The sequence below is a fragment of the Aplidium turbinatum genome, chromosome 2 (genome assembly GCF_918807975.1).
Source record: "Aplidium turbinatum chromosome 2, kaAplTurb1.1, whole genome shotgun sequence".
Taxonomy (NCBI): Eukaryota; Metazoa; Chordata; class Ascidiacea; order Aplousobranchia; family Polyclinidae; genus Aplidium; species Aplidium turbinatum.
Window position 1 is genome coordinate 28144551 of NC_137473.1, and position 27744 is coordinate 28172294.

Genomic DNA, 27744 nt, shown 5'->3' on the forward strand with positions numbered 1-27744 from the left:
TGAGTAGTGCTGCGCGCAATGTCAGTTTCTTGCGCAGTGACACCAAATGGTGGCGGTATGTGAGCAATTTGTCTAATGTCCCCCCAAGATATTTTGGTTGGGGGCACATGGACAAAGATTCTCCATTGTTGTAGATATCTCAAAGTCTAAATATTAAGCTATATATTGTAAATCCAAATCGCTGAATCGAGACCCCAAATCAATTTTAAATGAAACAATAAGTATGACAAATCAACAGTTACCTGGATCTGACGCCACACTTAAAAATGCTTGTTTACCTATTTTTACGGGTCTGCTACTATTCGGTGAGTCCGATTCGGTGAGTCCGATTCGTTGAGTCCGATTCGTTGAGTCCGATTCGGTGAGTTCCTAACCTCTAACCCCTAACCCTAAAACGGCAATGATAAATAGGCTACGGTACCCAATAATTTAAAAAAAAAATTGAAAAAATCCCCCGTTAAGGGATCGGACTCACCGAATCGGACTCACCGAAACGGGCCATTCCGTATTTTTACAATATGTTACCTAGTTGAACAATATGTTCAGTTACATGACTCAGTCTTTAATTGTGACAAGTCCCAAGCAATGTCCTTTCCCACCAAAGGGCTCAAACTGAATATAATCCCTAAACTGTCTCATTTTAATTCTACACTTAGTTTTGTTGACCGAGTTAAGTTCGTAGATGTGCACTTAAGAAGTGACTTGCATGACGATTGTGATATCACTAGACAAGTTCGTTATTTTTATTGCACTGCAAATAAATTAAAAGCTAGATTTTCTAGGTGTTCTTATCTGGTCAAAAACAATTTATTTAATTTGTACCGTATTGTGTGCATCTTGTATGGAAGCCAACTACGGAGTAAATTTTTGTGTTCATCATCTTCGAGTGGTGCATAACAACTTTATCGTTTTCAAGTGTCGCGTAACAACTCGTTTCGTATTTTATATGGGCTGTCTCGTCACATCAACATCAGTGAGGTTCAAATCTCTTGTGGTATAACTATATTTGAGGCTTTGATAAAAAAAAGTATCTTTTTGCGTTTATCAAACGCTGCGAAATTGCAGCTAATAGTTTAATTTCGTCGCTCATAAAATCGAATGCTTTCTTATTGTCATCGTTCCATGAACACTACAAGCAAACAATGTATATAACCTTATTCTAAATGTGTCTTCTTCTTTATGCTGGCATAGCCAATGTCTCACAGTGCATGTAAGTCAATTGTTGAATTGTTCTCTTCTTTTCGTATGGATCGCAAGGTTTGAAATAAACTTTAGTAACAATACGGCTTTCACGCAAGCAGCAAGTTATGGAAGATATTAAAGTGCCTCTGACAGGTAAATAAATTCGCGAAATTTACCTAAAATACCAAAAAGATGACACTAACAAACTTCCCTGACCAGCAAATCGTAAAAAATATCAACAGGCTACTAAGTTACACGCTTGCAAACTTTCGTTGACATCGGCGAATCTGGCACTCATTCAATTGCGAAAATAAAAACGGCAACACCGCTGTGACGTCACAGTAAGCGGGAAGGATACATTCTTTCTCTGTGATGACTTGGTAAAGTATGGTACGGCTACTGCAAAACGTGAATGTGTGGGGCTTTGTTGGTCTAAAGCATGTGCAAATTAAGAATTACCGAAATGAAAAAGTGAACTTATTATTACTATCAGGTTTCGATCAAATAGGTTGAGTTTACTTTTATCAAACAGCATCTCAATTCAATTGAAATTGCAGTTTCATAGGGCTACAATTTTCATACTTTTTTATTTGTCCTAATCTGGCTATAGCAATTTACAGTGTAACAACAGTATCTCACAAACAGTACCTTTAATTTATGGTTGAGGCAATGCCTACAAATTGCTGTTTATGTGACATTGTCAGTGACAAAGACCGTGTGCTTTCTTTTCCCACTTTCCCACAAAACAAGGTACTGAGAAGAAAATGGTCAAAGTTTTCTTCAAGTGTTCGAAAGTGGGATGGGCCATACAAAACTAGTCGTATATGTTCACTTCACTGAAGATGATTTTGTTAATACCACTCAAGTAAAAATGCCTACAGGCATCTGTTGGAGTGTATACTACAAGGTGATGCTCTCGGAAGCAACAATCGGATTGTGATGCCGTCATGCATTGTTTGGCGAATCCGAAACAATTTTCCAGATCCAGATGGCTGTTACACACGATTTCAATGGCCAACTGAAGGCACATTATGAGAGAGAGAACTTTTATTTATTTTTGAATAGTGATGATGAATTAAATATGAATGATGATTCGTACGATTTCTTCATTGTTCACTTCAAGTATATTTTAGGTTTTGTAGGAACGTATCCAGTACAGTTTTATTGAACTGCAAAAAACAATAAATCTTCGAAAAAAGCAACCGCTTGTACCAACTCCGACCAAACTGTGATCCACCAATTACATCTAGGAAGCGTTTGTTTCATCCGTTGCTAACGACGTCCACTTAGGATGACGTAATACCACCAAAGTCGTCCCAGAGCAGTGAAATATGGAGTTTCGCCTGTGGTGGCGCTGTGGAGCAGTCGTTTGATTAAATTACGCCCTAACCAGTCGAGCTACGAGGTTAAGATTAAAAAGTTCGCTAAGTGTAATTCTTCGCTAGGAAATGCTTTAAAAAGTTACTATACTTGGATCCAACCTGTCAGGGACACTTTAAAGCTTCTCCCCTGTTTTATATAAAATTCAACATATCGACACTCGACAAGCGTTGGCATCATGTTCACAGCCACAGTTTTTACTCCATACACAGAGCAGTAGTGGAAGATCTCAGAACGACTTTTTGAATTGTAATTTCTTGAAAACTACAGGCGTTGCTTTTTTTGTTTGTCGTATCCAGGCTTACACCTAGTGGTTGAAGATTTAGATTAAGTGGACGGGAAGGCAAGGAAGCCAATCTTCGTGTCCACCTTTAGGCATGTCTTTAAGTGTCCTGCCACAGACACAGCCGCATGCTCTTGAGCGGTGTCGAACCGGCGCCCTTTCGATTGCCGTTCCAGGGCTCCCACCACTCGGCTATGCAGCCAATGAGTTGGCGTTGCTGATTCCTTGGATACCATAGCAAATTCTTTTGAAATGAAAAGTTTGCGATGGTAGCCTAATTGCATAACGTAGGCTATGTACGATATCTGCCGTTAGGAAAAAATTGCTGAAAACATCTTAGCTGGATAAAATGCATAATGATTAACGTTATTGTATCAGCATACCTATACAAGAAAGTCCACTTCCTGTGTATCCAAATCTACAGGAACATGTGAAACTACCCAGGGTATTGTTGCACTCAGCATTTGCATCACAATTGTGAGAATTTACAGCACATTCGTCAATATCTGTACAAGAAAATTTGTAAATTGATTCTTTGCACAATCAGTAGTAGTAGTAGTAGTAGTCCAGTTTTAATCCGTTAATCCAATCAATTAACTGAAATACCAGATTTTAAGAAATTTACTTGAACCAAAATCATGTCAACATCAGGTGACAAATCAAAAATTTTGCAAGCCGGCTTCCATGCATTTCACCCACGAATCACATTACAAGGCTTCTACTTTACGTTATAACTTCTCCTTACTAAGCATTCTCTTGATTCATTTGACTTAAACTTAAAATTACATTATTTTGTTCAACGACATTTGAAAAGGATCATGTTGAGCGGCTAGTCGCTTAAAGTTCATTTCATAGTCTTGAGCTTTTTGTTTTATCACAGTTTTCTTTTTATCACGTCATTAAACAGTTGTAGAAATAAGTTATGTGAAACCTTGATAAGTGCCGCATCAACACTTTCAGTAGTTTTGGAGTTTTTCACTGTTATTGCTTTTACAGTAGACTACATGTCGAATGTTTGGTCCATAAAAGACAAAGCATAATCAAAATAAGGTGTTGCAACCGTGCCATATTTTAAACTGATTGTCCTGCTTTGGTATCATGCACGTTATACGTCTGCGTTTTGTCGCTTTTACCTTTTTTTAAACCTCTGTTATGTTTGGCATATATTGTTTTTCGATGTGATGGTCAGAAATAAAAACAAGCTGAACTGAAATAAAGTCAAAAGAAATGTAAGGAAAAATGAAGACTGAACTTCTTACACTAGAATATTTGAAGTCATATCTGAACTAGCGCATGCAATCCATGCATCGATGTCGGTACCACTGTGAATTCAGTGCTGTGTTAAGGGGGGACGAAGGGGGGCCCGGCCCCCAGGCCCACAAATAATATACTTTTGCGTTTCAGTAAAGTTTTTTTTGAGTGGCTAAAGTTCACTGCATATACTTGTCAATTATAGGAAGATGATTTAGGTCTATTTATACTAAAACATCTCAAATTTGGGCCCTTACTACACTGAAACATCTCTAAAAACACCATTACTATTAGAAAGTTAAAATGCGATAACATTAGTAACATGATCTGCAGAAGTGTATTTAACATATAACAGGTGGGATGCAGTTGAATATGGGGCAAACTCTCAGGATCATTACCAGACATTTTAAAATGTTTGCGGAAACTGCGGAAAAACGGAAAGTGCGATCAGCGATGTTCTGTTTTTTGTTTCTCTCGATCTTTTCAGTTTGTTTGTTTGTTTGCGGATACCGCTAACCGATACCCTAACACTTTTAAAATGTTTGAGGGAACTGCGATCAGCGACTTCGACTTTTCTTAACTTTTCTCTCGATTTTTTCAAGGTACGAACTGACGGTACGAATTGTTCATGGTGCGAATTAGGTTGCACCCACACCACAAAATATAAGAGTGCACTTGCGAAAGTGCAGAGCAAATGCAAGGGAATTTATACAAAAACAAATTTTTGAAAAAATTTAGGGCCTATTTAAGCAATTGAGTAACTTGCAGCACTTATTATCCACTTGTGATAGCTCATCTGAGTTGCCTTTTATTGAATGCTGGGTAGGGGAAGAGCGGGACCAGTGAACAGGGGTGACCTGCGAACCACCCCCCGTAATTTTTTTTATACAACTCTTTCGTTCCAAATGTGGATATTATTGGCTTTAACACGCTTCGTTAGGTTTTCCTAGGAAATAACGTCATTTTTGAGCTGATTTGTAGACAGGAGACCTCATTGCTGATTTTGACGCAATTTTGTAAATTTTTGACGTCGTACAACATGTTTTCTAGTTTTTTAACTTGAGTGATATCTTGGGTTTCAGTGACAAGTGATTAATCTGCGATAAATTAGCATTGTTTTTAGCTATGTTGAGTGAGACTAAAAGTTCAGGTTTTAGGCTGGGAGCAAAAAAATTACCGGTCATGTGGTGCGTGACCTGTGAACCCCCCTATTGGAGCGACCTGCGAAATATTTTGTTTAGGGTCAACAACACGATCCAAAGAAATTAATTTGATACCTGTTGACTTCTCTGTGCACAATTTTGAATAAACAAGTTTGTGGTGATGAAGTACAGTCATGTTTGTCCAATTTGCTGATTGCGAATTAAAGTTTGTGCACGGACTATTTTGTGCTGATTGCAAAATCATCTGTGTTCTTAACAGAGAGATTTTCCGATGAGCGCATACACTTAATGTTTCCCATTTGACATTTCTTGTAGTAGCATGACAACAGCACAACATAAAACTGTTAAATAAATGGAAAACCGAACATACTGTATGTTTTTTTCAAGCGGCTTAGAGGACCCTCCACATATGGTCGTAGGACCCTCATTTGCGGGTCGTATGAACCACTTTGGAGGGCGCTACATTTTTCGCTCTAGGGACTTCCGCTTCCACCGGAACATGCTTAAAATCCATGAAAGTATGGAGACTGTAGAGTGTAGATAGGAAGATATACATAAACTTTGAGACGAATCTTAGACACAAAACAAAAATTCAATGAGATTTTGTAAAAATCGGCTCGTAGGTCCCGCCCTTCCCCTACTTATAGCAGAAATGTTCTTCTATATTTCTTTTTTCTAAACATATGCGCATGAAATTGCTCTTATCTTCAGATACCTTATAGACCTGGCATATCACATGTTGTATGGTGGCCTAATGAAATTGCTTTGATCCAAAACAAAAATCATTCTTATCACAAGTGACCTGTTTATTCTTGCTGCTAACCTAGGCTATCATACCCTAAAAACTTTAATTAACTTCAATGCCTGCATAAAATAATGAAAGCTTTGCCTTGGAATGAAATAATGTTGAATAAAAATAATTGGTCCTCAAAACGCTTTACACACTGGTTTTGTTTACAGTTTACAATCCCTTTGTTTTTACCTTGGTTATGGTTGACAGAACAAGTAGTGTTGCCAGATAAACCATAAAAATGGTGAAAAACAATAATGTTACCAGATGACCAAATCTGAATAAAAATTAATTTTTTACAGTTTTGATTTTATCCTCAGATTTTATCTGGGCGGTACCACGCGGCAAAGTTCAAACAGTCAAAATTTCGCGCGGTACGGTGGTATTACCGCGTCGTGACCATACTCTAGTCTATTGCCAGTATTTTTTTATCAGAAATTGTTAACACTTTTGGCTTTCGTTTGTTTGTTTGTTTGTTTTGTTTGTCATATCTTTATCTTGCACTGCGGGAAAGCGGACTTGAGCGCTATGCATCGGTGTACGCCATTCGACGTACACCTGACCCACGCTGCAGCCGACGGCAATGTCTGTTTCCGGTTGTCTACTCTCCTATGACTTAAATTTGGTACTACCCATTACTCGAAATCGATCACTAGGTAGAGGCAATTAACGCGCTAACCACTCGGCCACTGCTGCCGACTTCGGCCACTGCTGCCGACTTTCGTTCCGAGCAAAGGTGTAGCTAAGAAATAATAGACCTGTGTTTGTGTTTACTTATATTTGTGTTGTTTTCTAAAGTGGTGAGAAAGTCTTTTGAAGTGAACTACATTTCCATATCGGTGCAGTAAAAATATACACAATAGCCTACTATAGGTCTGCTTGACGATAGAGGGCCCAAAATTATTTTGGCCCCAGAGCCCACAAAGGGTTTAACACAGCACTGACTGTGGTATATCATTTAAGGATATCGGTACGTTCCGTTTTCTTGAAACACAATTTGCACATTTCTTTGCGTTTATTCATCTTGTCCTATGCTCTTTCTAGTGTGCTATAACTTTTTCATACGTAGTGAAAATAATTTCCAAACCCGTCAGTTTTTACGTCTTTCCATTCAGGGGTGCAAGACTGCTTATGATCTTACACATAAAGCACGTCACAACTTTTGTTGTGTTTCGTAAAACATCTACAGCACATAAGGAATAACTCATAATCATACAGACTGTTAAATGCAATGACTGTTAACTTTTGAAAATACTTTTCAGCAACGTTCTTCATTAATTAAATTATTTTAGTATGAAAAGGAATACTAGGCCCACAGGCTAAAAAGCTTATTACTAGTGAAAGTTTAGTTTATCTTCCAAGACTTAGATTACAATATTAATGTAAACGAGTTTTTAACAAACTAAATTTATAGGGGGGGAATTTAAATTTGGATATCGACAAAAAGGGTCCACTGGATAAAAAAGGTTGGGAACCACTGACCTAGATGATAACAGCAAAAGGCAGAATGGTGTGGAATGTGGAGACAAATGTGGAGACCAGTGGTGTACCTGGTTAATTTTCGTAGGCATGGAGTGGAGGGAGGGTTATAGCCAGTGTATGGGGGTCTGGGGGCATGCTCCTCCAGGAAAATTTTGCAAATTTGCCTAAGTTTTATCAGAGATGTACGTATACGCTGCAGACTTGCGGCGTAGACTTTTGTTTACGCAAACGCTTGCGGCCACATTTTTTTTGGATAGTTTGCGCTTGAGGCTACGCCGTAAAGTTTTCGCGGTTTTTTAGCGCATAGCGTCAACGCATACTTTTTAATGTATTTTTTTCGCTACAACACGCCAATACCTTCCAGCGCTGCAGTTGAAAGAATGTTTTCAATGGGAAAGACATATTGGAACCAAAACACAACAAAATGTCAGATGAACACTTTCAGATGCTTGTGTTTTTTTGTGGAAATTCAAAATAAAACTTGTTTGTTTCGAGTGGTTTATACCGTGTGAATGTTCGGCACCTATCAAACAAAATTAGTTTACGCTAGTGCATGCGCTGACGCTGCTGACGCTGATGACTTTTTAAACTACTGTGCTTAGGTTTCAAAGTGCAATGGCACAGCTTGCAGTAGGCTTCATCAAGTCCAGTGGGTGCTTTTTTCAACCATGAAAACTGTTTTTCCTACTCAATATTATATTTTCGCTGACTGTCGTAAGCTGGCTTCCACTTCTTTGGAGATGCCATGTTAACCTATCTTAATACGAGCTGTTTTCGTACGCAGAAAGCACGTCACGGGCTATCTTCGCCCCGTGCTAATTAATCGCTAATAACGGGAGCTATGAAAATCACAGAGGCAAAGTATTTTACAAAATAATAGCCAGGTGTAATGTGCGTATAGAAATTAAATTTTTACCCAACAAGTTTATTGAAATAAAGTGTTTGAGATGAATAGACATCAGAAAGTCGGTTTTTATTCTACTTTCCCAAAAATTGCTTTAAAATTTAAATTTTTGAATAGCCTAACATAAAATAATGCTAAACTAAACAAAAAATCGTTTTTAGGCGTTTTTACATTTCAAAGTGCTTTATTTGTTTGTTTTACGTATTTTCAAATTTTCTTTTTTACATGTGCTAGCTGAAGATGCTATTACTATAGCGAAATCGATTCTTATTTAATAAATAACACTAAGAGGTTAGATTGTTGTGCAAATGCCAGCATTTGATGAATGCAAAATAGCAGCACTTATATTAAATAATATATATCTAGCATTGCACGAAAATGCATAGCCACCTGAGACGAAATGCTTAATGTGAAGGGCAGGAAGGTAAAAAAATTACCAGTGTAGGTTTAGAAAATTCGCAAAAAACAAAAACTAAAAGTCAAGAAATTTCACATTTCTAGCATATTTCCTTCTGCGAAATATTTCACTACTTGAGTGGGACGTCCTCATAAAACCCCGTGTCGCTACAGATAGGGTTAAACATTCAGCCAGTTAGACTAAAGCTTTTGCAATGCAATACAACGAATACCAGTTTAAAGCTTAAACCTGACCAGCCGAAATAGGATTAGATTACCGACCACCCAACCAAAAAATCTCTGATGCTCTGTGACATCGAAAATGCCGAAATCTGACTAAAAACTTTGATACAGTAGGCTATAGTGCTGCAATATCTACAGTAGAAAGCAGCAAGGACTTAAACTATGAAGACCAAAAGAAAAAAAGATCAAACAAATGCCAATCGAGAAATTAAAAAAGGGCAAAAGCCCAGCGGCCAAACAAAAATTATCCTGCCAAACACTTTTTAAAAAGGCCAAATTTCTTAAATTTGGTCGTAAAAAGGTCAATCTGGCAACACTGTCTCCAGATAGGAATTTTTGTTTTGCATGCAATTTCAAATCAGCATGCCTTTGCCTTGGTCGCATTTGCGCCACCCCACAGTGTTGTAAAAGAGCGTCGAATAGGCAAATTGTAGCATCAACGCATGCTGAGCTCTCCTCTGCATGCAGGATTGCCAGTGTCGGCAAAGTTGTCAAAGTTTGAAAACGAACAATTGTTTCGAATATTGAAATTAAGAGAGCGAGGAGATTCTGCTATTAACACTTTCTGCTTTTACGCATAAATTCGTTGTTTCTGAAAGATTTCTGATCTCATCAGAATTGTAAGGCATGCATGGAGAATACGCCACTGGTGGAGACCATCTGCCAAGCAGTAACGTGACTGGCTAATGCTGATTACAATGATTGAACTAGCAATTTTTGAGTCATTTCCAAGCACAGCAAACATGACGTGTTGAGTTAACCACTAAAGTTACTTTTAAGGTCATTGATATAGCCTACAATCGTTTTTTTTTTCTGCTCCGATGAACCGGATAAACGCCTGCATTAAATCCAACAACAAAAGACGTCTTTCGTTGCATTTCCGTTTGTTCATCGCCGTAAAAGTTGCGAAATATAGCGAAACAAATTTCAGTGTAAGCCAGCCTATTGTAAAAATTGTTTTCACTTTTTTATGCTAGTTTATTTTTACTCTCCTGTTAACGTTTACAAAGTTGGTGGAGTCTAACACATTTGACAAACACTGCAACCAGCATACAGGGGCTCTGAGAGGGTTGGTGAATAGTTCTGCAACTTTTCCCCTTAGCATAATATTGTGAAGGAAAACCGAGTAGTTATTCGTTTTTTTCACTTTTGAAGGGGTCCATTTTTATTACCGGTACTAAAACAAAAATGTATCAAGTCAAAAATAAATAAATTTTTTAATTAAATGCGTAGTTCTAAGTATTTTTCGATCATTGTAGAATTGTAGATGCTACTTTAAATGTTTCGTATCACGAACAAATTATTCTCGTATTGAAGTAGGCTGTGCTAAACTGGTTCAAGGCGTAAAATCTGATGCTGCACTACGTAGGTGAGGTACTCTCAGCAGCCCTGGTTGCTCTCAACGCGAATCCAGCATTTAGGACGCCGATTACCTGGTCAAGGATTGCCCAGCTACCAAAATTAGTGGCGGATATGCAGCCATGCATGTGGAAACATTTTAAACACTAGTTGAAGCGGCCAAAGACACGCATATGAGCTGTGCACACAATTCAATTCAATTTATTTTTCTTTGTCGGAAAACAACAGCAATGATAAAGTTACCAACAGTTTACGGGAATAAAACCAACAAATGGAAACGGCGGCAAAACCAAAGAAGTTTAAAACGTGCCAAACCATAAGACTCTAGGTTTACAATTTTTTCCAGACAAAATAGCAGTGACGATCGGTGAGGGAAAGCAAGGAAAGCAGTGCTTACCTGAGCGAAAACTATGCAAAATATAATGACTGAATTCTAGGTTTAACTTCTTATTATTTTTATCACGTCTATTTTAACTTGAAAATTACTGTATTCGTGACTAGAATAACTCGTAACGCTTGTGAGTAGTCTAAGTCCTCACCAAACCGCATGTCTTGGCTATAAATGCCAATTAACGCAAACGCTTCTGCCAGAAACAACCACTGAAGCTCCAGGGAAGCAACTATCAAAGTTGCTTCCCAGGTTCAAAAATGTCAAAAAACGCCTTCGTTTTATCCATCTTCACTCGTTTTGCAAAACGTCACCAGCTGCTTAGCCAATCAGATGTGTTATGGTTATGGTATGGTAGAGTTGCTTACCCAGTGATGTCAATGCGTACATTCGCTAGAGCGGCTAGACTAACTCGTCAGAATGGTCTCTCGTCACGGTACACAGCACAGCATCATAATGCCGAAAAGATTGTTGCTGTTTTTTTATGTCTCCTCGCCATGTACTTTAGCCTACTAGCTTTCATAGTCATGCTTTTGCCCTTTTTACAGCGTTGATATAACGTTACTTTGCCAATGAACCTTCAGGTGCGGATGCAATATTTAGTTCGTTAAGCTTCTATACGCAGGAGGCAAACTTATCCAGCTTTTTGTACAAATTGCTTGCGGTTGTAATGTTTAGGCCTAAGTGTTAGTTTTTGTAGTGTAGGCCTAACTGAATATCTGAGAATGAACATTCATGACGAATTAAACATGTAGACAACTATTATTCCATGTCTAACACAGGATTTTGGTCCTGCAACGTTAAAATTAAGATTGTTCATGACTTCTAAACATTAAATGGATGTATGATCACGACATAAGCGAAGCACAATTTGACAGATTTTTATTTTTGATTTGCTTTGGTAATGCTCTCAGAGCGCACCAAATTGGAAGTGTTTTTCAAAAATTTCTAGGGGAGGCCCCCCAGACCCCCCGCTGGAAGTGTTGCCTTCGGCAACACGCCTTCGGGCTTCGCCCGACGGTTACGCCCTTCGTGCCTACTACCTTGCTGCAGCATATTTTCAAGTTGCTTTCCCAACGGTTTAAGCCACCGAACGTCACTGCAAAATAGTGAGCAACAATGGCAATTTTGCTGCAAATGTAGGCGACTAGGCGAGTGATTGTTGATTTTCATATTAAAAGAAGTTTTTTGTTATATCGATTTGTTAAAATATAAACTTGAAAGGAATTCAATTTCACGTTGAGGAAAGTTGGCCAAGGTCAGCTGAAGACATATTATAATGCAACACATGATACAAATTCGTTGCTATTATTTTTCTTAAAAATTGTTTTTGAGGCTCATTTTTCGTATTGTTTCCGCGATTGTTTTATTGCTTTCGTATATCCGCGTTTTGTCGCTTCTACCTTTTTCTAGACCTCTGCTATGTTTGTCATATATTGTTTTTTCGTTGTGATGGTCAGAAATAAAAACAAACTGAACTGAACTTCCCGACCAGTCTTGACCTCTCTTGGAGGCCCTGCCAGCATAGCCGGCTGGTACCATTACAAAGTTAAAATGTGCTGTCAATTTAATGAAAATATTTTCGCTAATTTTCAGGAAATGGTTAACCTGGTACAAAAGCCAATAAAATACAATTATCATGGCAATGTACTGCAGTCCAAGAAACATCGAAAAGAGAAACTCTCAGCTCGATCAGAAGTTAAATGAAAAAGTAGCAATGATGTTGCTTATAGACTGGCAATAAATAATAGCCTAAGCCATTTTAATACCAATATTTGTAAAAATACTATTAAATTTTATTGTAAGTCAGAAGTTGTGTATGAAATTCTTAAAAAAAAAGTTTTCATAAGTATTAATTATTGCGGGCATAGGCTACATTGTTCAATTGCCTACCATGCTTCGCATAACTAAATATGAATAGGCTAACGGTGTTTTGTGCTTTTTGTTTTATCTTTGTACTGTAGCACAGTTTTCTGCTTTTGCCAGTTCTTTTTCTCACATCCGGTGGTGCATGCAAGGGGAAAGTATTGGTGGTCAACCCCCAATTGAGCTTGAATTCTTTTTTACTGTCTTGCATTTTTTTATAATCGCAACCAATTTACCTGTAAGAAGTTGTTTATGATGCAATAAAGACTAATGAAAAGGAGACCCAGCCGAACTGACGTTAAAATGTTCAAATGTTTTGTCCGCTATCCATTCTACTCTTTGTCACCTAATGTTCCGTATGCTCAAGCAAAGGATTTTTTACGATTATCTTCATTATGTGGTCGAAATAAGAACGGTAGGCATGTGGAATTAAAATATCAGAAAGTATCCTGTCAAATGCTGTAATGGTCACACTGTGCAGAGTTTGAAAATTTGTTCGAAAAGGTCGAAGATGTTTTGATTTTTTCTGAATTAATTTTTTGCATTGAATTCAAACATGCAATCAGTTTTTTTTCAATCAGGTCAAGTTTCTCTGTCTCCTTTGATCGTTACTGTGCCCAAAGTAACTAATTTTTGTGATGGCTTAATATTTTTGTTCAAGTATGTTGTCAATTTTTTGCAAGATAGCGTTTTTATTTGAATGCAATGACAGGCATTTCAAATACTACAAAAATATAATGATACAGTTGAAATGACGAAGCCATGATGACGAAGACGTTGAGGATTTGTAGGAAGAAATAAATGAAGAAATGGAAAACAATAAAAGTCACTACAAAGTTCAATTATTTTTCAAGTCACAACAAACAAGTCACAACTTGCTTTGCAGTTGCAGTTGCAATGCAGTTGCAGTTGCTTTGCAGTTGCAGTTGCAATAAACCACAATTGCAATCTAGTTTTCAACATCAGATAAACTGATCATCACTAGTGGTCTTTTTCAAAAGTTAAACGGAAAAAATGGACTTGAAAAAGTCCAAATGGAAAGGTAAAAATGAAATTCACTGTGTTTTAACAAATAAACGAGAAATTATCCTCAACATTGAAGTCATAAGGTTAGCATTGGAAGTGATCACAACATGGTTTGCAACAATTTTAGACTAATCGTAAAACAGGAAAGACTAGAATGATGAGATATCAAATCCAAAGATTGACATCGAGAGACTGATTCAGAGAGCAGATGAATTCCAAATAGAGTTGCAAATTGTTGTGCAATTTTTGAAAGCGACGTCAGGTTTAGATGGAAAGATAAAACAATTGAACAGTACTGTTCAAAAAAGCGCTAAGAGAGTAAGAGAAATAATTTGATAAAATAGTCAAAAGCCAAAGAGGAGAGAAAAACCAAAGAATAAAGGGATGCTGAAGAACCACAGTTTTGAAACTGTTTTAATATTCTTTAAAGCGACTTCAAAAATGTAGATAAAACGACAAAACAATTGAACAGTATTATTCAAGAAAGCTCAAAGAAAGTGAAAGAGAGAGAAATAAGTTGGTAAAAAAAAAAATGGCGAGATGACATTGAAGAAAAGATTAGCATCATCTGGATGAGAAAAACGAAAGACAGAGTGGTGTGGAAACATTTGTGGCGGCCATCTGCCAGCAGTGGTGTGACTGGCTGAGGTGATGACGATGATAGTTGAAATATAGGCACTAACAACTAACCAAGAAAGCTTTGGAGCAAATATTTACTGAGCCTGTTCTAAAGGTAAACAAATCATGGCGCGCCATGCTACTCGCCACCTTCTTGTTAGCAGCTTGTATGAAGTTTCTCAGTTTGTAGGCTACGTTTGCATACAAGGAAATCCAGTTAATTGCACACTCGAAAATCGCATAACTTTTTTAATGTTTTAAGATCCTACCTATATTTGCTTTGGACATAAATTAAGACATGCAAAAAATTTGACATCAAAAAGTTAGAAAGTTTTGAAATGTGGTGTCACTTGAGACTTTTACGCATTTGGAAAAAAAAACAAATAAATTTGTTACCCAAATAGATGGTAACTGGAATCTAGTTAGTCTTACAACACCAATCTCAGAAAACTACGATATTTCTGGCACAATGCAAGAAGTAACTCATTGAAAGATGTAATGTGACTGGGATAGTAGGCTACAAGACAAACGAACAAAAAGACGACAAAGAATGAAATATTTTTACAATTTCAAGCAAATTACAGGGAATGGAAACCATGCGGAATTACTAATAAAAACAAAGGGCAGAACAAAATAGATGGGGGTAAGAACGGAGGTCAGAGCTGATCAAAAATAATTTAGTCTATTTAAGAAAAAAAAATATTTGTTTTCCGCTTTTTTAGTACGTAGGCTAATGCATCTCTGCAGCCTAAAAGCCATGATTGTGACGTCATTGACGCTTCAAAATGTAGATTGCAACTCCCGAATCTCCATTGGATTATGCCAGTGGTTGAAAGCTGAATGGAACATAGAATTGTGATTGTTAAATCATATTCAATTGCTACAATTCATAACAATGAGCTCTATTGCACATGCCAGGGTATAATAAAACCTGTAAGCATTTTATTACCGCAATTGTCTTTCTATACCAGGGGTTCCCAACCGGTGGTACGCGTACCACTAGTGGTACGCGGGAGCTTTTCAGGTGGTACGCGAGCAGCTCTCCGTTGCATGCGATATGTAGTAGTATTGTCAAATAAAGTAGGCCTATTGCAACAATTATTTAATTTTGAGTTTCTAAAATATGCGAACAACACTTTTATTTCTTTCCGTACTAAATTCTCTGCACTCAGTGAGCTACTTTTGTCGATCTTGCTCCCTGCTGTCATTGTTATTAATACAATGCTGCTGTGCAAACTTAATGGTGTCTGTGACGAAGCTATTATGTGTGCATTGTGAATGGTGTCTGTGACGAAACAATTACGTGTGCAATGTGGTCTGTGCAATTGCAGAATTGCGTTTATTCTGATGTTGGTTTTCCGACGTGTAGTGGCTGAATCCTGAACAGCATTACATTTTTGTCTAAATATTTGAAAATGTCGAAGCGAAAGTATAGCGCAGATTATATTAAGTATGGCTTCATTGCTATTCAACATCGTGGAGATAGCTTACCTCAGTGCGTGATCTGTATGAAAACCCTTTCAAATGCAGCTTTGAAACCAAGTTTGCTTAAGCGGCATCTTGAGTCCAATCATGCAGATCAGATGAATCGAGATAAGAGTTATTTTGAGCGACTTGGGGAGAACGTGAAGCGACAGCGCATAGATCACACAGGCCAGTTTTACCGAAATAATGCCGGAATTGTGAAGGCATCCTATGAAGTATCTCTTCTGGTGGCCCAAAACAAAAAAACTCATGTCATTGCGGAGTCACTTGTTTTGCCAGCAGCAAAGATATTAGTCAGAAATTTGATTGGAGAAGATTCAGTGGCAAAGTTGGATAGTGTATCGCTTTCTAACAATACTGTGAAACGACGCATCGAGGAAATGTCAGTTGATATCACTGACCAAGTGATTGCAGGAGTAAGAGATTCGAAGTTTGGATTTGCCTTACAACTTGATGAATCCACAGATGTCACAAACTGCTGCCAACTGCTTGTCTACGTCCGCTTTACACAAAACGATGCTGTAAAAACGGAATTATTGTTGAATCATGAGGTGTCCACTACAACAAAAGGAAAAGATATTTTCAACTCTGGATAATTTTTTCAAGGAAAATGATCTGGATTGGGGAAATCTTGTCGGATGTACGACAGATGGGGCTCCCTTTATGCTCGGTAGAAAGTCTGGATTTCAAACCCATGTCAAAGCTGTGTCACCTCGTGTCATAAGTGTTCACTGTTTCATACACAGGTTTGCTCTTTGCACAAAGGTTCTTCCTGCAAAGTTGTTAATGTGCTTGAACAGGATAGTCAAAATCGTAAATTTTGTTAAAACTTCAGCTTTAAATACTCGATTGTTTAAGGTTCTTTGTGAAGATCTCGGCTCAGACCACACTTGTCTCCTCTATCACACAGAAGTGCGTTGGCTCTCTCGAGGAAATACAACTAAACGTCTTTTTGAAATGAGGAATGAACTACTTTTATTTTTCCAACAGAAAGACCATGAATTTCAAAACGATCTGTAGGACGAGGAATTCATTGCAAGATTGGCTTATTTGTCAGATATATTTGAAGCTTTCAATCATTTAAATCTGTCATTTCAAGGGCAAAACTGCACTGTCGTAGACTTTGTTTCAAAACTGGGAGCTTTTATCCGAAAGGTGGAATTATGGAGGAAAAATGTGGAAAACAAGCGCTATGGTATGTTTAAATTTCTGTCAGCCCTTGAAATGGAAATCAGTGATGACATTTCCAGAGAAATTACCCAGCACCTCTCGCTGCTAACTGCTGAATTGCAGCATTACTTTCCAGATACCACAAGCTGCCCATACATCACAGATCCTTTCTCAGTGGACCCAGCCGACCTACCTGTCGGTGCAGGAGAACAAGAGGAACTGATAGACATGCAGGAGGATCAGACAGCAAAAAAACAACGCAAAGAATGTTCTGCAATAAACTTCTGGCTTAATATGGCTTCTTCATACCCAACGCTAGCTTCCCACGCTGTTCCACAACTACTGGTTTTTCCTTCTACTTGGGAATGCGAGCAGGGATTTTCTATTCTAATGAACATCAAATCAAAGAATCGTAACCGACTAAGTGCTCCTGGACATGACTTCAGATGTGCTATTAGCAAAGTTATGCCACGCATCGATCAACTGGTGAAAGATAAACAAAAACAAAAATCTCATTAAATTTAGTTGTATTGTGTTTAGTTGTGTCTTTTTCTTTGTTATTCTGATGCGTTCTGTGCTGTGTGGTGTAATGGACTAGGGTATGTGATGTTTTGTTGGTAATTTTGCTACTTTCGTTGACTTTACATCCAGATTCATCATATTGCAAATAATTTGATATTGGATCAAATTAGTTGTTTTAAAATAGTGGTACGTGTTGACAATCCATGGTGGCTAAGTGGTACGAGAACATAAAAAGGTTGGGAACCCCTGTTCTATACGAAACACTGAAACAGAATTATTGTGCGACGACCTTGGAAAATTGAAACGACGCACCAGAGCGTGGCGACACACAGTATAAGAACCTCTGAGTTATTCTAGACTATTTGTGTGCCCCTTCCCTGTTACCACGAGTTTGTGACCTCTATCGATTGAGTTTGTTTTACAGGTTTACGTACGGTACCTTATATGTGAAAAGATTGAGGATTTAAAATATTTTATAAACATATAAAAAAGTTCGTTTTGTTTTGTAGTTTGGAAATATTTGTTTCAGCACAAAACAATATGTCTTTAATTCGTTTTGAACAAACTTTGTTTGTAAATGATTTAATTTTGTTCCGACCAAAACATCTCGTTTTTAGCAGCCCCAGTTGTAACTTCACTGGTATAAACAAAAATTTTATTTCTATGCTTTTAAAATCGCTTTTAAAATATATGTCGCAACGTTGAAATGTTCCAAAGTTGTGTGCATAACAATCACATTTATTTCTTGTTGCCAAGCTGCAACAAGTTGATTTAAACATGGCAACGCTTGACTTCATTATCTTAAACCAGTGGTCGGGAACCTTTTTTAGGTAAAAGAGCCATTAAAGCTACATTTTTGGAAATACATTTTCTTGAGAGCTATAGGTTACACTGCTTTAACATTTACTACAACTAACATTTGGTGACACTGGTGAGTTGTGAAAGTGGAAACGCATGTTTGCAAGACAAGAAAAACAGCGAGGAGTTTGGGGGTTCTCCCCCACAAAAAATGAAAAATTACATTTAATATGGACCGTTCTGAGCGTATTTTCAGTTCTAAATCGTAATGAAAAGTTAAGATAAAACTTTTGCGGTTTGCACTTTAGAAGGTTGGATTTTTTTGCGAGCCAGATGCCGTCCTCAAAAGAGGAATATATGGCTCGTGAGTCATAGGTTCCCGACCTTTGTGACGTGTTTCGAGTGGATTCATCTCATTAAAATAACTGAGTGTCAGCAATGCGTGGTAGGCAGCAATGCCTGTTATGAAATGATTGCGAAGACAGAAATCATTCAAACGAAGAAGAGTTTGCCGTTTGCGAAATAAAGATTGACAGTGAAAATATTTGTGAAGTTGGCTGAAAACCTAACCACACTTTCAGTTCCTATTTTTTTGAAATAAACATTGTTTGTTTGTTCTATTCTAATGACATTTGGATTGTTTAATCCAGCGTTTCTCAACCTTGGGTCGCGACCGTCGTTTTATGGGGGTCTCAAAAATGTTCATAAAAGATTTTCGAAATCGCAGAGAATTTCGAAAAAATAAAAAAATCTTTGCAGCAATCACTTTAGTATACAGTAATGTGTTCGGTTGTGCTCGGTTGTAGCTCGGTTGTTGCCAATTTATTATCGTTTGTTCAAGTAGAACGAATGAACTGAGTCATCCAATTAACAGTCTCAAAACGTTAGTTATCGAAAAACCTTGGTCGGCAAAGTTAAGAAAATTGTGGTAAAAGTCAAGAACAAAATTGCTAAAAAACATTTGTCCATATCAGATTTTAATTATTGTGGAGTTGTGTTTAGTGAGTCAGGAATAAACGTATTTCAGTGTTTATAAATATTCTCAGTCCTATAGCCTACTTACCATGGACAAGAAACGAAAATATTTTGAAGAGTATTTAAAGTTTGGCTAGCCTATAGGCTACTGTACTTCCATAGTCAGCAATGGCATTGAGAAGCCACAGTGTGTTTTGTGCAATGTAGTTCTCAGTGCTGAATCTATGAAGCCATCAAAGTTAAAACGGCATTTAGAAACAAAGTATTCCAATCACTTCAGCAAGGATTTAGAATTTTTTTAACGCCATGAGGCCGGTTTGAAACGTCAGAGACTTGATTTTACAGGAAGTTTCCAGCAAGAATAATACCTGCTCTAATACCGGCATCTTATGAAGTCGCATTGGAAATTGCCAAGCAAAAAAAAACGCATACGATTGGAGAAACGCTTAAACCCTTGTTGAAAACAGTAAATTACTGCTTGGAGAATCTAACGAAGCGAATATAAAATAGATATCCCTTTCCAATGATACTATTCGGCGGCATATATCAGATATATGTCAGAAGATGTAAAGAAGCTGGTGTTAAATGAAAGCTTCTCCAACGTTTTTCTTCCAGGTGGATGAAAGAATTTCTGTTTTGTAGTGAACTGGAAGCTACTACAAGAAGTGTAGACGTTATTGAAAAAATGAAAACTTTTTTGATTCAGCAAAGCTACATAGCACAGCTATGTTGGGTTCACATTCAGGCTTTAAAAATTTTTTTAAAGAACTTGCTCCTCAAGCAAAAAGTACACATTGTGTTATTTACAGATATGCGCTTGCTAGCAAAACCTTACCAACCTCTCTGCAAAACGTATTAGATTCTGTGATAAAAATTGTCGACTGCATCAAATCCAGTAGCCTCAACTCGCATCTGTTGGCGCTCCAGTTGTTTCAGGAACGAGGAGACGACTGATTCTTAACCAATTCATCTACTTGTTTTAAAGTAGGCTATCAGGTTTGGTGGCCGTGCTTAACTATATTTATCGATGAATATACCGCAATATTAGACCTTTTCATCATGCACGTCTTAAACCATTAAGGTTTTGCCACCTTTTCCTTTTGTTGGTTTTGTTACTGTATTTCTTTTTCACAATATCATTTCTTTTGCATTCCGACAAAGAAAATAAATTGAATTGAATTGAAATTGTTCAAACTACTCTGTAAAGGCATGATTTCGGTACATGAAGTTCTTTTATTTTACTGTACACGACTGTACGTTGATTATTTAAAGGAAACGTTCTGAGCCACGTTTTTGAGATGAAGGACGAAATAAAATCGTTTGCAGAAACTAAAAAAAAGAGATTTTGTCTTAACTACGTGAAAATCTGATTGCTTTTTCCTCAAAATTGCAAAACTGGCGTCGAAAGTAATGCAAGGAAACATTGCCATGCTTGAAAATTTGTCCAGAGTTATTGAAGAACATGAAGTACTCGATGAACGATTGAAGACATCAATTACACAGTATCTTCAATCCCTTCAAATTGAGTTCAAACGATATTTCCCTCAGCTCAAAGAAAAAGATGCCGCATTTGTACGAAGTTCGTTCTCTACTGTTTTGGATGTTGCTGATATTCCAGATGAATTACAAGACCAATTTTATGATCTTCAAAATGATTCATCCGCATGTGACGTTTTTTGTGACGTTTTTCGTGAAATGTCACTCTCCCAGTTCTGGTGTGCTATGCATAAATCATACCCACTATTATCTGAACTAGCTTTTCGAAAAGTACATCCATTTGTCACAACAGACTTCTGCGAAAGTGTTTTTTCAGCTCTTGTCCGTATCAAAACGAAGGCAAGAAATCGAAGGAAAGTTGAAGATGATATGAGATTGGAAGTTGGCCAAGATATGCAAAGTCAACCGTCGCATTAAAAGTTGTAATATTCAGCAGTCTTTGAAATTAAAAGTTATTGATATGTATTTTTGTGATAATTTTTATATCTATATAATTCGATAGCGGCCTATTCCAATACGTCGTAGGTTAATGATATTGTTGGACACAAACTAGCATTTACAAAAATGCCGCTAGTAAAGCCATTCAGCAATATCTTAATTTCATTTTAAGAAGCCTTTTTTCCGAGCTCAAATTTGCATTAAATTAAAGCAATAGACAATAATAATTTAGGCAATAAAAACAAAATAAACTCATCAAACTAGAATAATTTAAAAATTGCATAATTTAGCAAAAAAATATTTATAAGATTTCCTTTGTAATATACATTGGTAGTAAAGTTGCTGATATTTGTTTAGAAACTACAGTTTATCACATCAACTCGATTGCGATTTAAAATTGGGTAGGCTACTGACGTCAACAAGCGTCTTATTGTGACGTTCATTCTGAAAATAGATGACATGCATGAATAAACTTTGCGTCATTTCAAGGTTGAGTACTTGAGCTGGGAGTGGTAAACTGTACAAAAACAGGATGTAAAGTTTGCAAGATGTTTTTTTTTTAAGTGCAAAGTCAACCAAGAAAACCAGTCAATAGAGAATTGCAAAAAAGAATCATAGCAGAGTTTAAAAATGGCTATATTCTACCGTAAAACTTTCCTTTCTTTTGCCACAAACAACCACAATAACACTAAAGAATACTTTAAAATGCAAGGCAACTCTTTTCAATTTTTTCTTTTCATTATGAACTAAATGTAGTAGGCTACGTATATGTAAGTATTAGTTTCACAATTTTTGATCTCACCTAAACGATGAGTGACCAAATAGAAACCCAAAACCAATATCATGTTAAACCCGTCACTTTACCACTCCATACACAGTCACACATACCTGATCGAAATCAAGACAAGAAACACTCTAATGTCAAACTAAAAACTTGACGTCATACAGATTTATAATAACTTGTAATAAACCACTTACGCAAAATAATAATTGCCCAAGAGAAATAGAATAAAAAAACACTAACGATCTACATGTCACTACTAAACGAGCACGTTGATGATTGTGTGTAAACCCAAGCCCAATAAATGAGAAACTGAAGAGTTTAAACATTTTTGGAGAGTTGCACTTGAGCTCTGTAAATGAAAACAGATGTTGTATTAAGTAGGTTAAGGGCAAGGGCGTAGTGAAAAGGGGCCAAAGGGGGAATTACCCCCTCGAAATATTTTGAAAAATATTTCACGTTTTGTTACAGAATCATTTGACAACTCGTTGCCAGACTCGCTGATATGTGCAATAATACTTACTGTATTTGCTTCTCCCGACATTTTTTACTGGCTACTCCCTTTCATATTTTCACTTTTTTTATAACTTGTGTCACTGTATCTTCATATAACTGGTATTAAAGTGTTTAAATCTTAAACTTCGCTTACAAAATGTATAGCGCTACGAAGTAAACTAACTTCATATTTGCTTACAGACAGATCATTGACACACTCAACGTTGAAGTCGATAAGTAAAAATACTAAACCGCAATCACGATTTATTCAACCTTATGACTTAGGTAATGTATTGAATTTTGTGACCTTAGAGTAGGATATTTTGTGTAACATTTTTCTAATTGTATAATATTGAATTTACTTTTAATAGTATCGCAGTAAACAAATATTGCATCTGTATTAATATTATGTTTGTAAAAACAATAAATTCGGCATGCCATATAGTTTACAAACTTTTTCTTAAGAAGATGATATTGTCCTTGAACCAACAGTCATCACAAACTTAATGCCACTTAAAAATTTAGTCATTTAAAGGCATTTAAACTCAAGCAAAAACTCGTTGATAATTTACTTTGACCATATTTCTCCAAGCCTACGCAATATATAATACAAGACAAGCTTTTTTGAGAAATTTACGTTCAGCAACCAAGCATTTTTATCAAACATTGGCATCTTCAAACATTTATAGATAGCGCATCTTCAACGCATCATCTTTATCTTCAATGCTTTCACAATTCATCACTGTATCACTTAAATAGTATGTTTTGTAAAATGTTAAGTGCTATGGTGTTCTAGTTTAAATTTAACACGAAAGTGAGTATGCTTATGCAGCACTACTGCTTTATTAATACTATTGGTCGCTGTAGGCCTATAACGTTTTCCATTCAGTCTTGCTTGCAGTAACCCTAAACTACTGTGAAGATCGTGATATTATTTCAAAGTGTGTAGAAGGAATTTTTTCTTTATTAAAACTACAAGCTATGTTCATACAATTCAATGTGTTTTGTTGAATATCTACTGTGTTATTTTTACTTCAAACGGGTTGGAGTAAATATGTGTATGATAGCCTACTTGCATTTCTAATAGGCTAATTATAAATTTCTTCCAAAAATTTCCAATTGCAATTTTCTCAGCATTTTATTTTCAGATTGTCACGTAAATGCGTGAAATTTATATTTCAAAAGATGAATAAATGTTAACACACACTTATCAATTCTTTGAAAACAATACAAATGTACCAAACTTAAGATATGCAAAATGCAGAGATGTACGTATACGCTGCAAATTCTGCGCCGTAGACTTGCGGCGTAGACTTTTTGTTTGCGCTAACGCTTGCGGCCACATTTTTTTGGATAGTTTGCGCTTGAGGCTACGCCGTAAAGTTTTCGCGTTTTTTAGCGCATAGCGTCAACACATACTTTTTAATGTCTTAGCTGTTGTTTGCATTTTTTTTTATCAAACTTTCCAAATTTTGAATAAGTTGAAAGAATGTTTTCAATGGGAAAAGACATGTTGAAACCAAAACGCAGCAAAACGTCAGATGAACACTTTCAGATGCTTGTGTTTCTTCGTGGAAATTCAAAATAAAACTTGTTTGTTTTGAGTTGTTTATACCGTGTGAATGTTTGGCACCTAGCAAACAAAATGAGTTAACGCTAGTGTATGCGCTAACGCTGACGGCGCCAACTTTTTTTACAAGTTGCGTTGACGCATACGGTGTATGTTTTTTCGAACGTTTGCGTTTACGCTGATGGCGTCAATATTTTTTGTATGCGCGTACATCACTGGAAAATGCTAACTTTTGAAATAATGCTCTTCCATAGGGCCCAAAATACAAAATCAAATGAGTCTTACTTGCAAATTTAACGACGCGAAAGAAGTTGGAGAAGACTTTTATGTTGTTAAGCTGAACATTCTTAAAGGACTTCTGGAGTCCTCGCTATCCTCTTCATGGACACCCTTGAAAAGCAGACATTGCGGAACCAGACAAACCTCACTCTCTACAGACGATACGTTGACGACACATTCTTGCTGACAGTCAACAATAAGGAAGCTTTAGCCATCCAAAATGCTCTCAACCAAGCGCACCCAGCCATCAACTTTGAAATAGAATTATCAACAGCAGACAACACCATCTCACTACTGGACTTCACCATAAAAATCGACAAAGACTGCACAGTCCACCACGAGTTCTACCAGAAAAAAGCAAAGGCAAAACTACTTCCACACTTCGCCTCGGCCCTACCCACAAGCAGTAAGAAGACCATACTCTTAAACGAAATACAGAGAAGAAAGGATAGATGTTCTTCACCCAATAAAGCAGCACCACACCTGACTGAATTCGAAAAGACAATCAGGGAAAACGGATACCCCAAGGACTTTCTTAAGCAACCACCCAGACGACGACGACACCGACAAAGCAGACAACCCCTACCTCAGACACCATACAACCCAATACATTTCGAATTTCCTTATATGAGCGACGACGCGGATCATAAAATAAAGAAAGTCTTCAAAGACCTGGACTTGCCAGTCCGCCTCTTTCGACGCTCACGAACCCTCCGAAACGCACTTAAAAAACCACAAAAATCCGAACCTTGCCGGCTGCAAAACTGCCAACTACGGAACAACGACATGTGTACCACCAAGAACTGTGTCTACAAGATCACATGCAAAAAATGCAATGAAAGCTATATAGGCAGCACGATCCGCCCACTCCACTCCCGCATCAAAGAACACCTCAGCTCAGATAAAAGTTCGGTTTTTGATCATCAACAACAGTGCCACGCCAACTTTGAATTTAAAATTATTGCCAGAGAAAATGACGCGGTACAACTACGTTTCAAAGAGGCCATCTTCATAAGCAGAAAAATCCAAAAATCAACAACCGTGCCGAAAGGGAAGAACTACGTCACCTAATCTATTAACAACTGATTCAACAAAATTTCACAGCAATAGCGCCTAACAGCACAGAAACTCAACAGCCGGCAGCCTCAAGCTAAACCAAAAAGTCACATGCAAGAACCACTCACTGAATTCAACACCATTCGTCATACCACATGACTAGGGAACTGTGTTCCGAAAGCTCGTGCAATTCGATATTGCCACAACGAAAACTTGCAGCATCAGGCTTAAACAGATCGTCAGAATCTACACTGTGAAGTATGCAACGACCATACTGCTAAAAGCGAAACTCAATCAACTGCATTCTTAAAGGAGACAGGCAAGACACAACAATAACACAGGGTTGAGCATTACAACAGTATATTACATATTTACAAATAGTTAAACATTCAAACGTTTTCGGCTTAACTTAAGCCCTCATCAGGAATCTGCAAATATTTATAAACTACAATAAATTTTACTTCTTGACAGTGACTAACCAACTAAACAACTGACTAAAAGCATCGAGAAACACGCAACGGTTAAAAGCAATAGAGTGGAAAACATACAGACAGACTAAAAATTACATTAAGAAAAGGCAACTGCATGACTAAGTTACAAATGAATTTGCACCACGGGGTACGTGATACAACTAATAAATATTGAGGAGAATGGAGGCGCCACCGGCAAATAATTGTTTGTTTAAATTTGGGTTGTAGCGTTTGATTAACAGCGCTTCCTGAATTTTAGTGTCAAATTGGGATTTGCCTTTGCGTAAAATTTTAAATGAGTCAGCAGAGAATTTTTGATCTGTGCAAAAAGAACAATCCATGATATGGTCTTTGATGGCACGTTTTTTTAAGTCTCTAAAGTTCAGATGCTCCCGTACTCTCGTGGTCAAATGTCTGGTGGACATACCGATGTACGTCAATGCCGAATCACACGGACATGTAAAACAATATACGACATTTGAGCAGAGAGACGAAGGCGTCTGGGACTTTAGTTGAAAATACGAACTAATTTTAAATGTTTTATAAATAGGAAAACATTTTTCATAAACTGTCCGATTTTACGAGCAAACGTTTTGGATTCTTTTCCCACAAACGGAATGGACAAGCAATGTTTCACGTTTAACTCATTTTCAGCCTTTTCTTTTTGGTTGGAATTCTCAGAGATAAAGCGATTCAATATTTTCTCAAAGTACAATTTTGGATAACCATTATTATAGAACATTTGTTTCAATTTCTCTATTTCAATATTAAAAAGAACATCATTGCAGCAAATCATTTTAGCCCGAGCTAATAGGCACAAGATTAAACCAGATTTCCATTTCAATGGGCATAATGCATCAAAATTCAAAAACAAACCAGTATGAGTTGGTTTGCGCCAAACCCAAGTATCAAATCCAGTGGCATTAATTTTAATTTCAACGTCCAAAAAAGGAAGGGTTTCACGTGCTTTTTCGATTGTAAATTTAATGTTTTTATGTTGAGAGTTCAGCATATCTAAAAAGGTTTCACATGAGGTCTCTTTATTAAATACCGCAAAAATGTCATCAATGTAACGTAAGAACAACTTCGGGTGAAATGCTAGATGTTTTTCAAATAATTTTGTTTCCAAATGTGCCAGAAAAAAATTAGCAATAGTAGGGCCCAATGGAGATCCCATGGCCACACCGTCAATTTGTTTAAACAATTGGTTTTTATACATAAAAATGCCTTCGGTAGCTAAATTCATTAACTTGACAAATACGTCACGCTTGAAAGGTAATTCAGTTGGTTTTGTTTCCGAATAAATGTAGTCAGCAATGATGTCAACAGTCTCTTTCAAAGGTACGTTCGTAAACAGAGATTTAACATCAAAACTGACCATCATCTGTCCAGAAGACGGAGAATAATCTTTTAGTTTTTCTAAAAAATGATTTGTGGAGTTAAGCATGTACGAATTTGGAATGTACGGTTTGATCATGCTATCTAAGAATTTTGCCAGTTCATATTCCAGAGAGCCTATCCATGGCCACCTGGAGATGCGGCCTGATTTGTCACATTTTGCAGATTTTGATTACAGCTACTGCTAGTGCTTGACTGACATTTTTTGAGATGTTTTTACTTTTTGCGGTTTCCTAATGACAAAAAACTTTTTTTTTGCCTTGGGGAAGCAGTAGCAAATGAGAAAAAGTAAATTGAAAAACGTAAAATCAGACTGTTATTGAAAATTAACAGTCTGATTAAAATCTTCAAAATCAAATTTTCTTTGTTTTTCAACATGTGAGGATGTTAAAACCAATTGTGTCATCTGGGGAAAAGAATAAAGAAAGCGTAAAAATCAAATTTTTAGAAAAAATTATTTAAACGTTGGCCCAAAGTTA

At 37.0% G+C, this 27744-nt stretch overlaps 3 protein-coding genes across 3 annotated transcripts in view; 2 read left to right on the plus strand and 1 right to left on the minus strand.

Annotated features, from left to right (window-relative positions):
* LOC145788473 (uncharacterized) overlaps positions 1–27744 on the minus strand; it is a 41670-nt gene that overhangs the window by 11843 nt on the left and 2083 nt on the right. Inside the window, exon 3 of the mRNA XM_082600237.1 lies at positions 3229–3351. Within this exon, the coding sequence (XP_082456363.1) occupies positions 3229–3351 (123 nt within the window). The remainder of the gene's footprint in view (positions 1–3228; positions 3352–27744) is intronic.
* Positions 15682–16412, plus strand: LOC145765675 (zinc finger BED domain-containing protein 5-like). The gene has a single exon (XM_082577497.1). The coding sequence runs from the start codon at positions 15747–15749 to the stop codon at positions 16410–16412; it is 666 nt and encodes a 221-aa protein (XP_082433623.1). The 5' UTR covers positions 15682–15746.
* Positions 16849–17505, plus strand: LOC145765617 (zinc finger BED domain-containing protein 5-like). Its single transcript, XM_082577451.1, has one exon. The coding sequence runs from the start codon at positions 17014–17016 to the stop codon at positions 17503–17505; it is 492 nt and encodes a 163-aa protein (XP_082433577.1). The 5' UTR covers positions 16849–17013.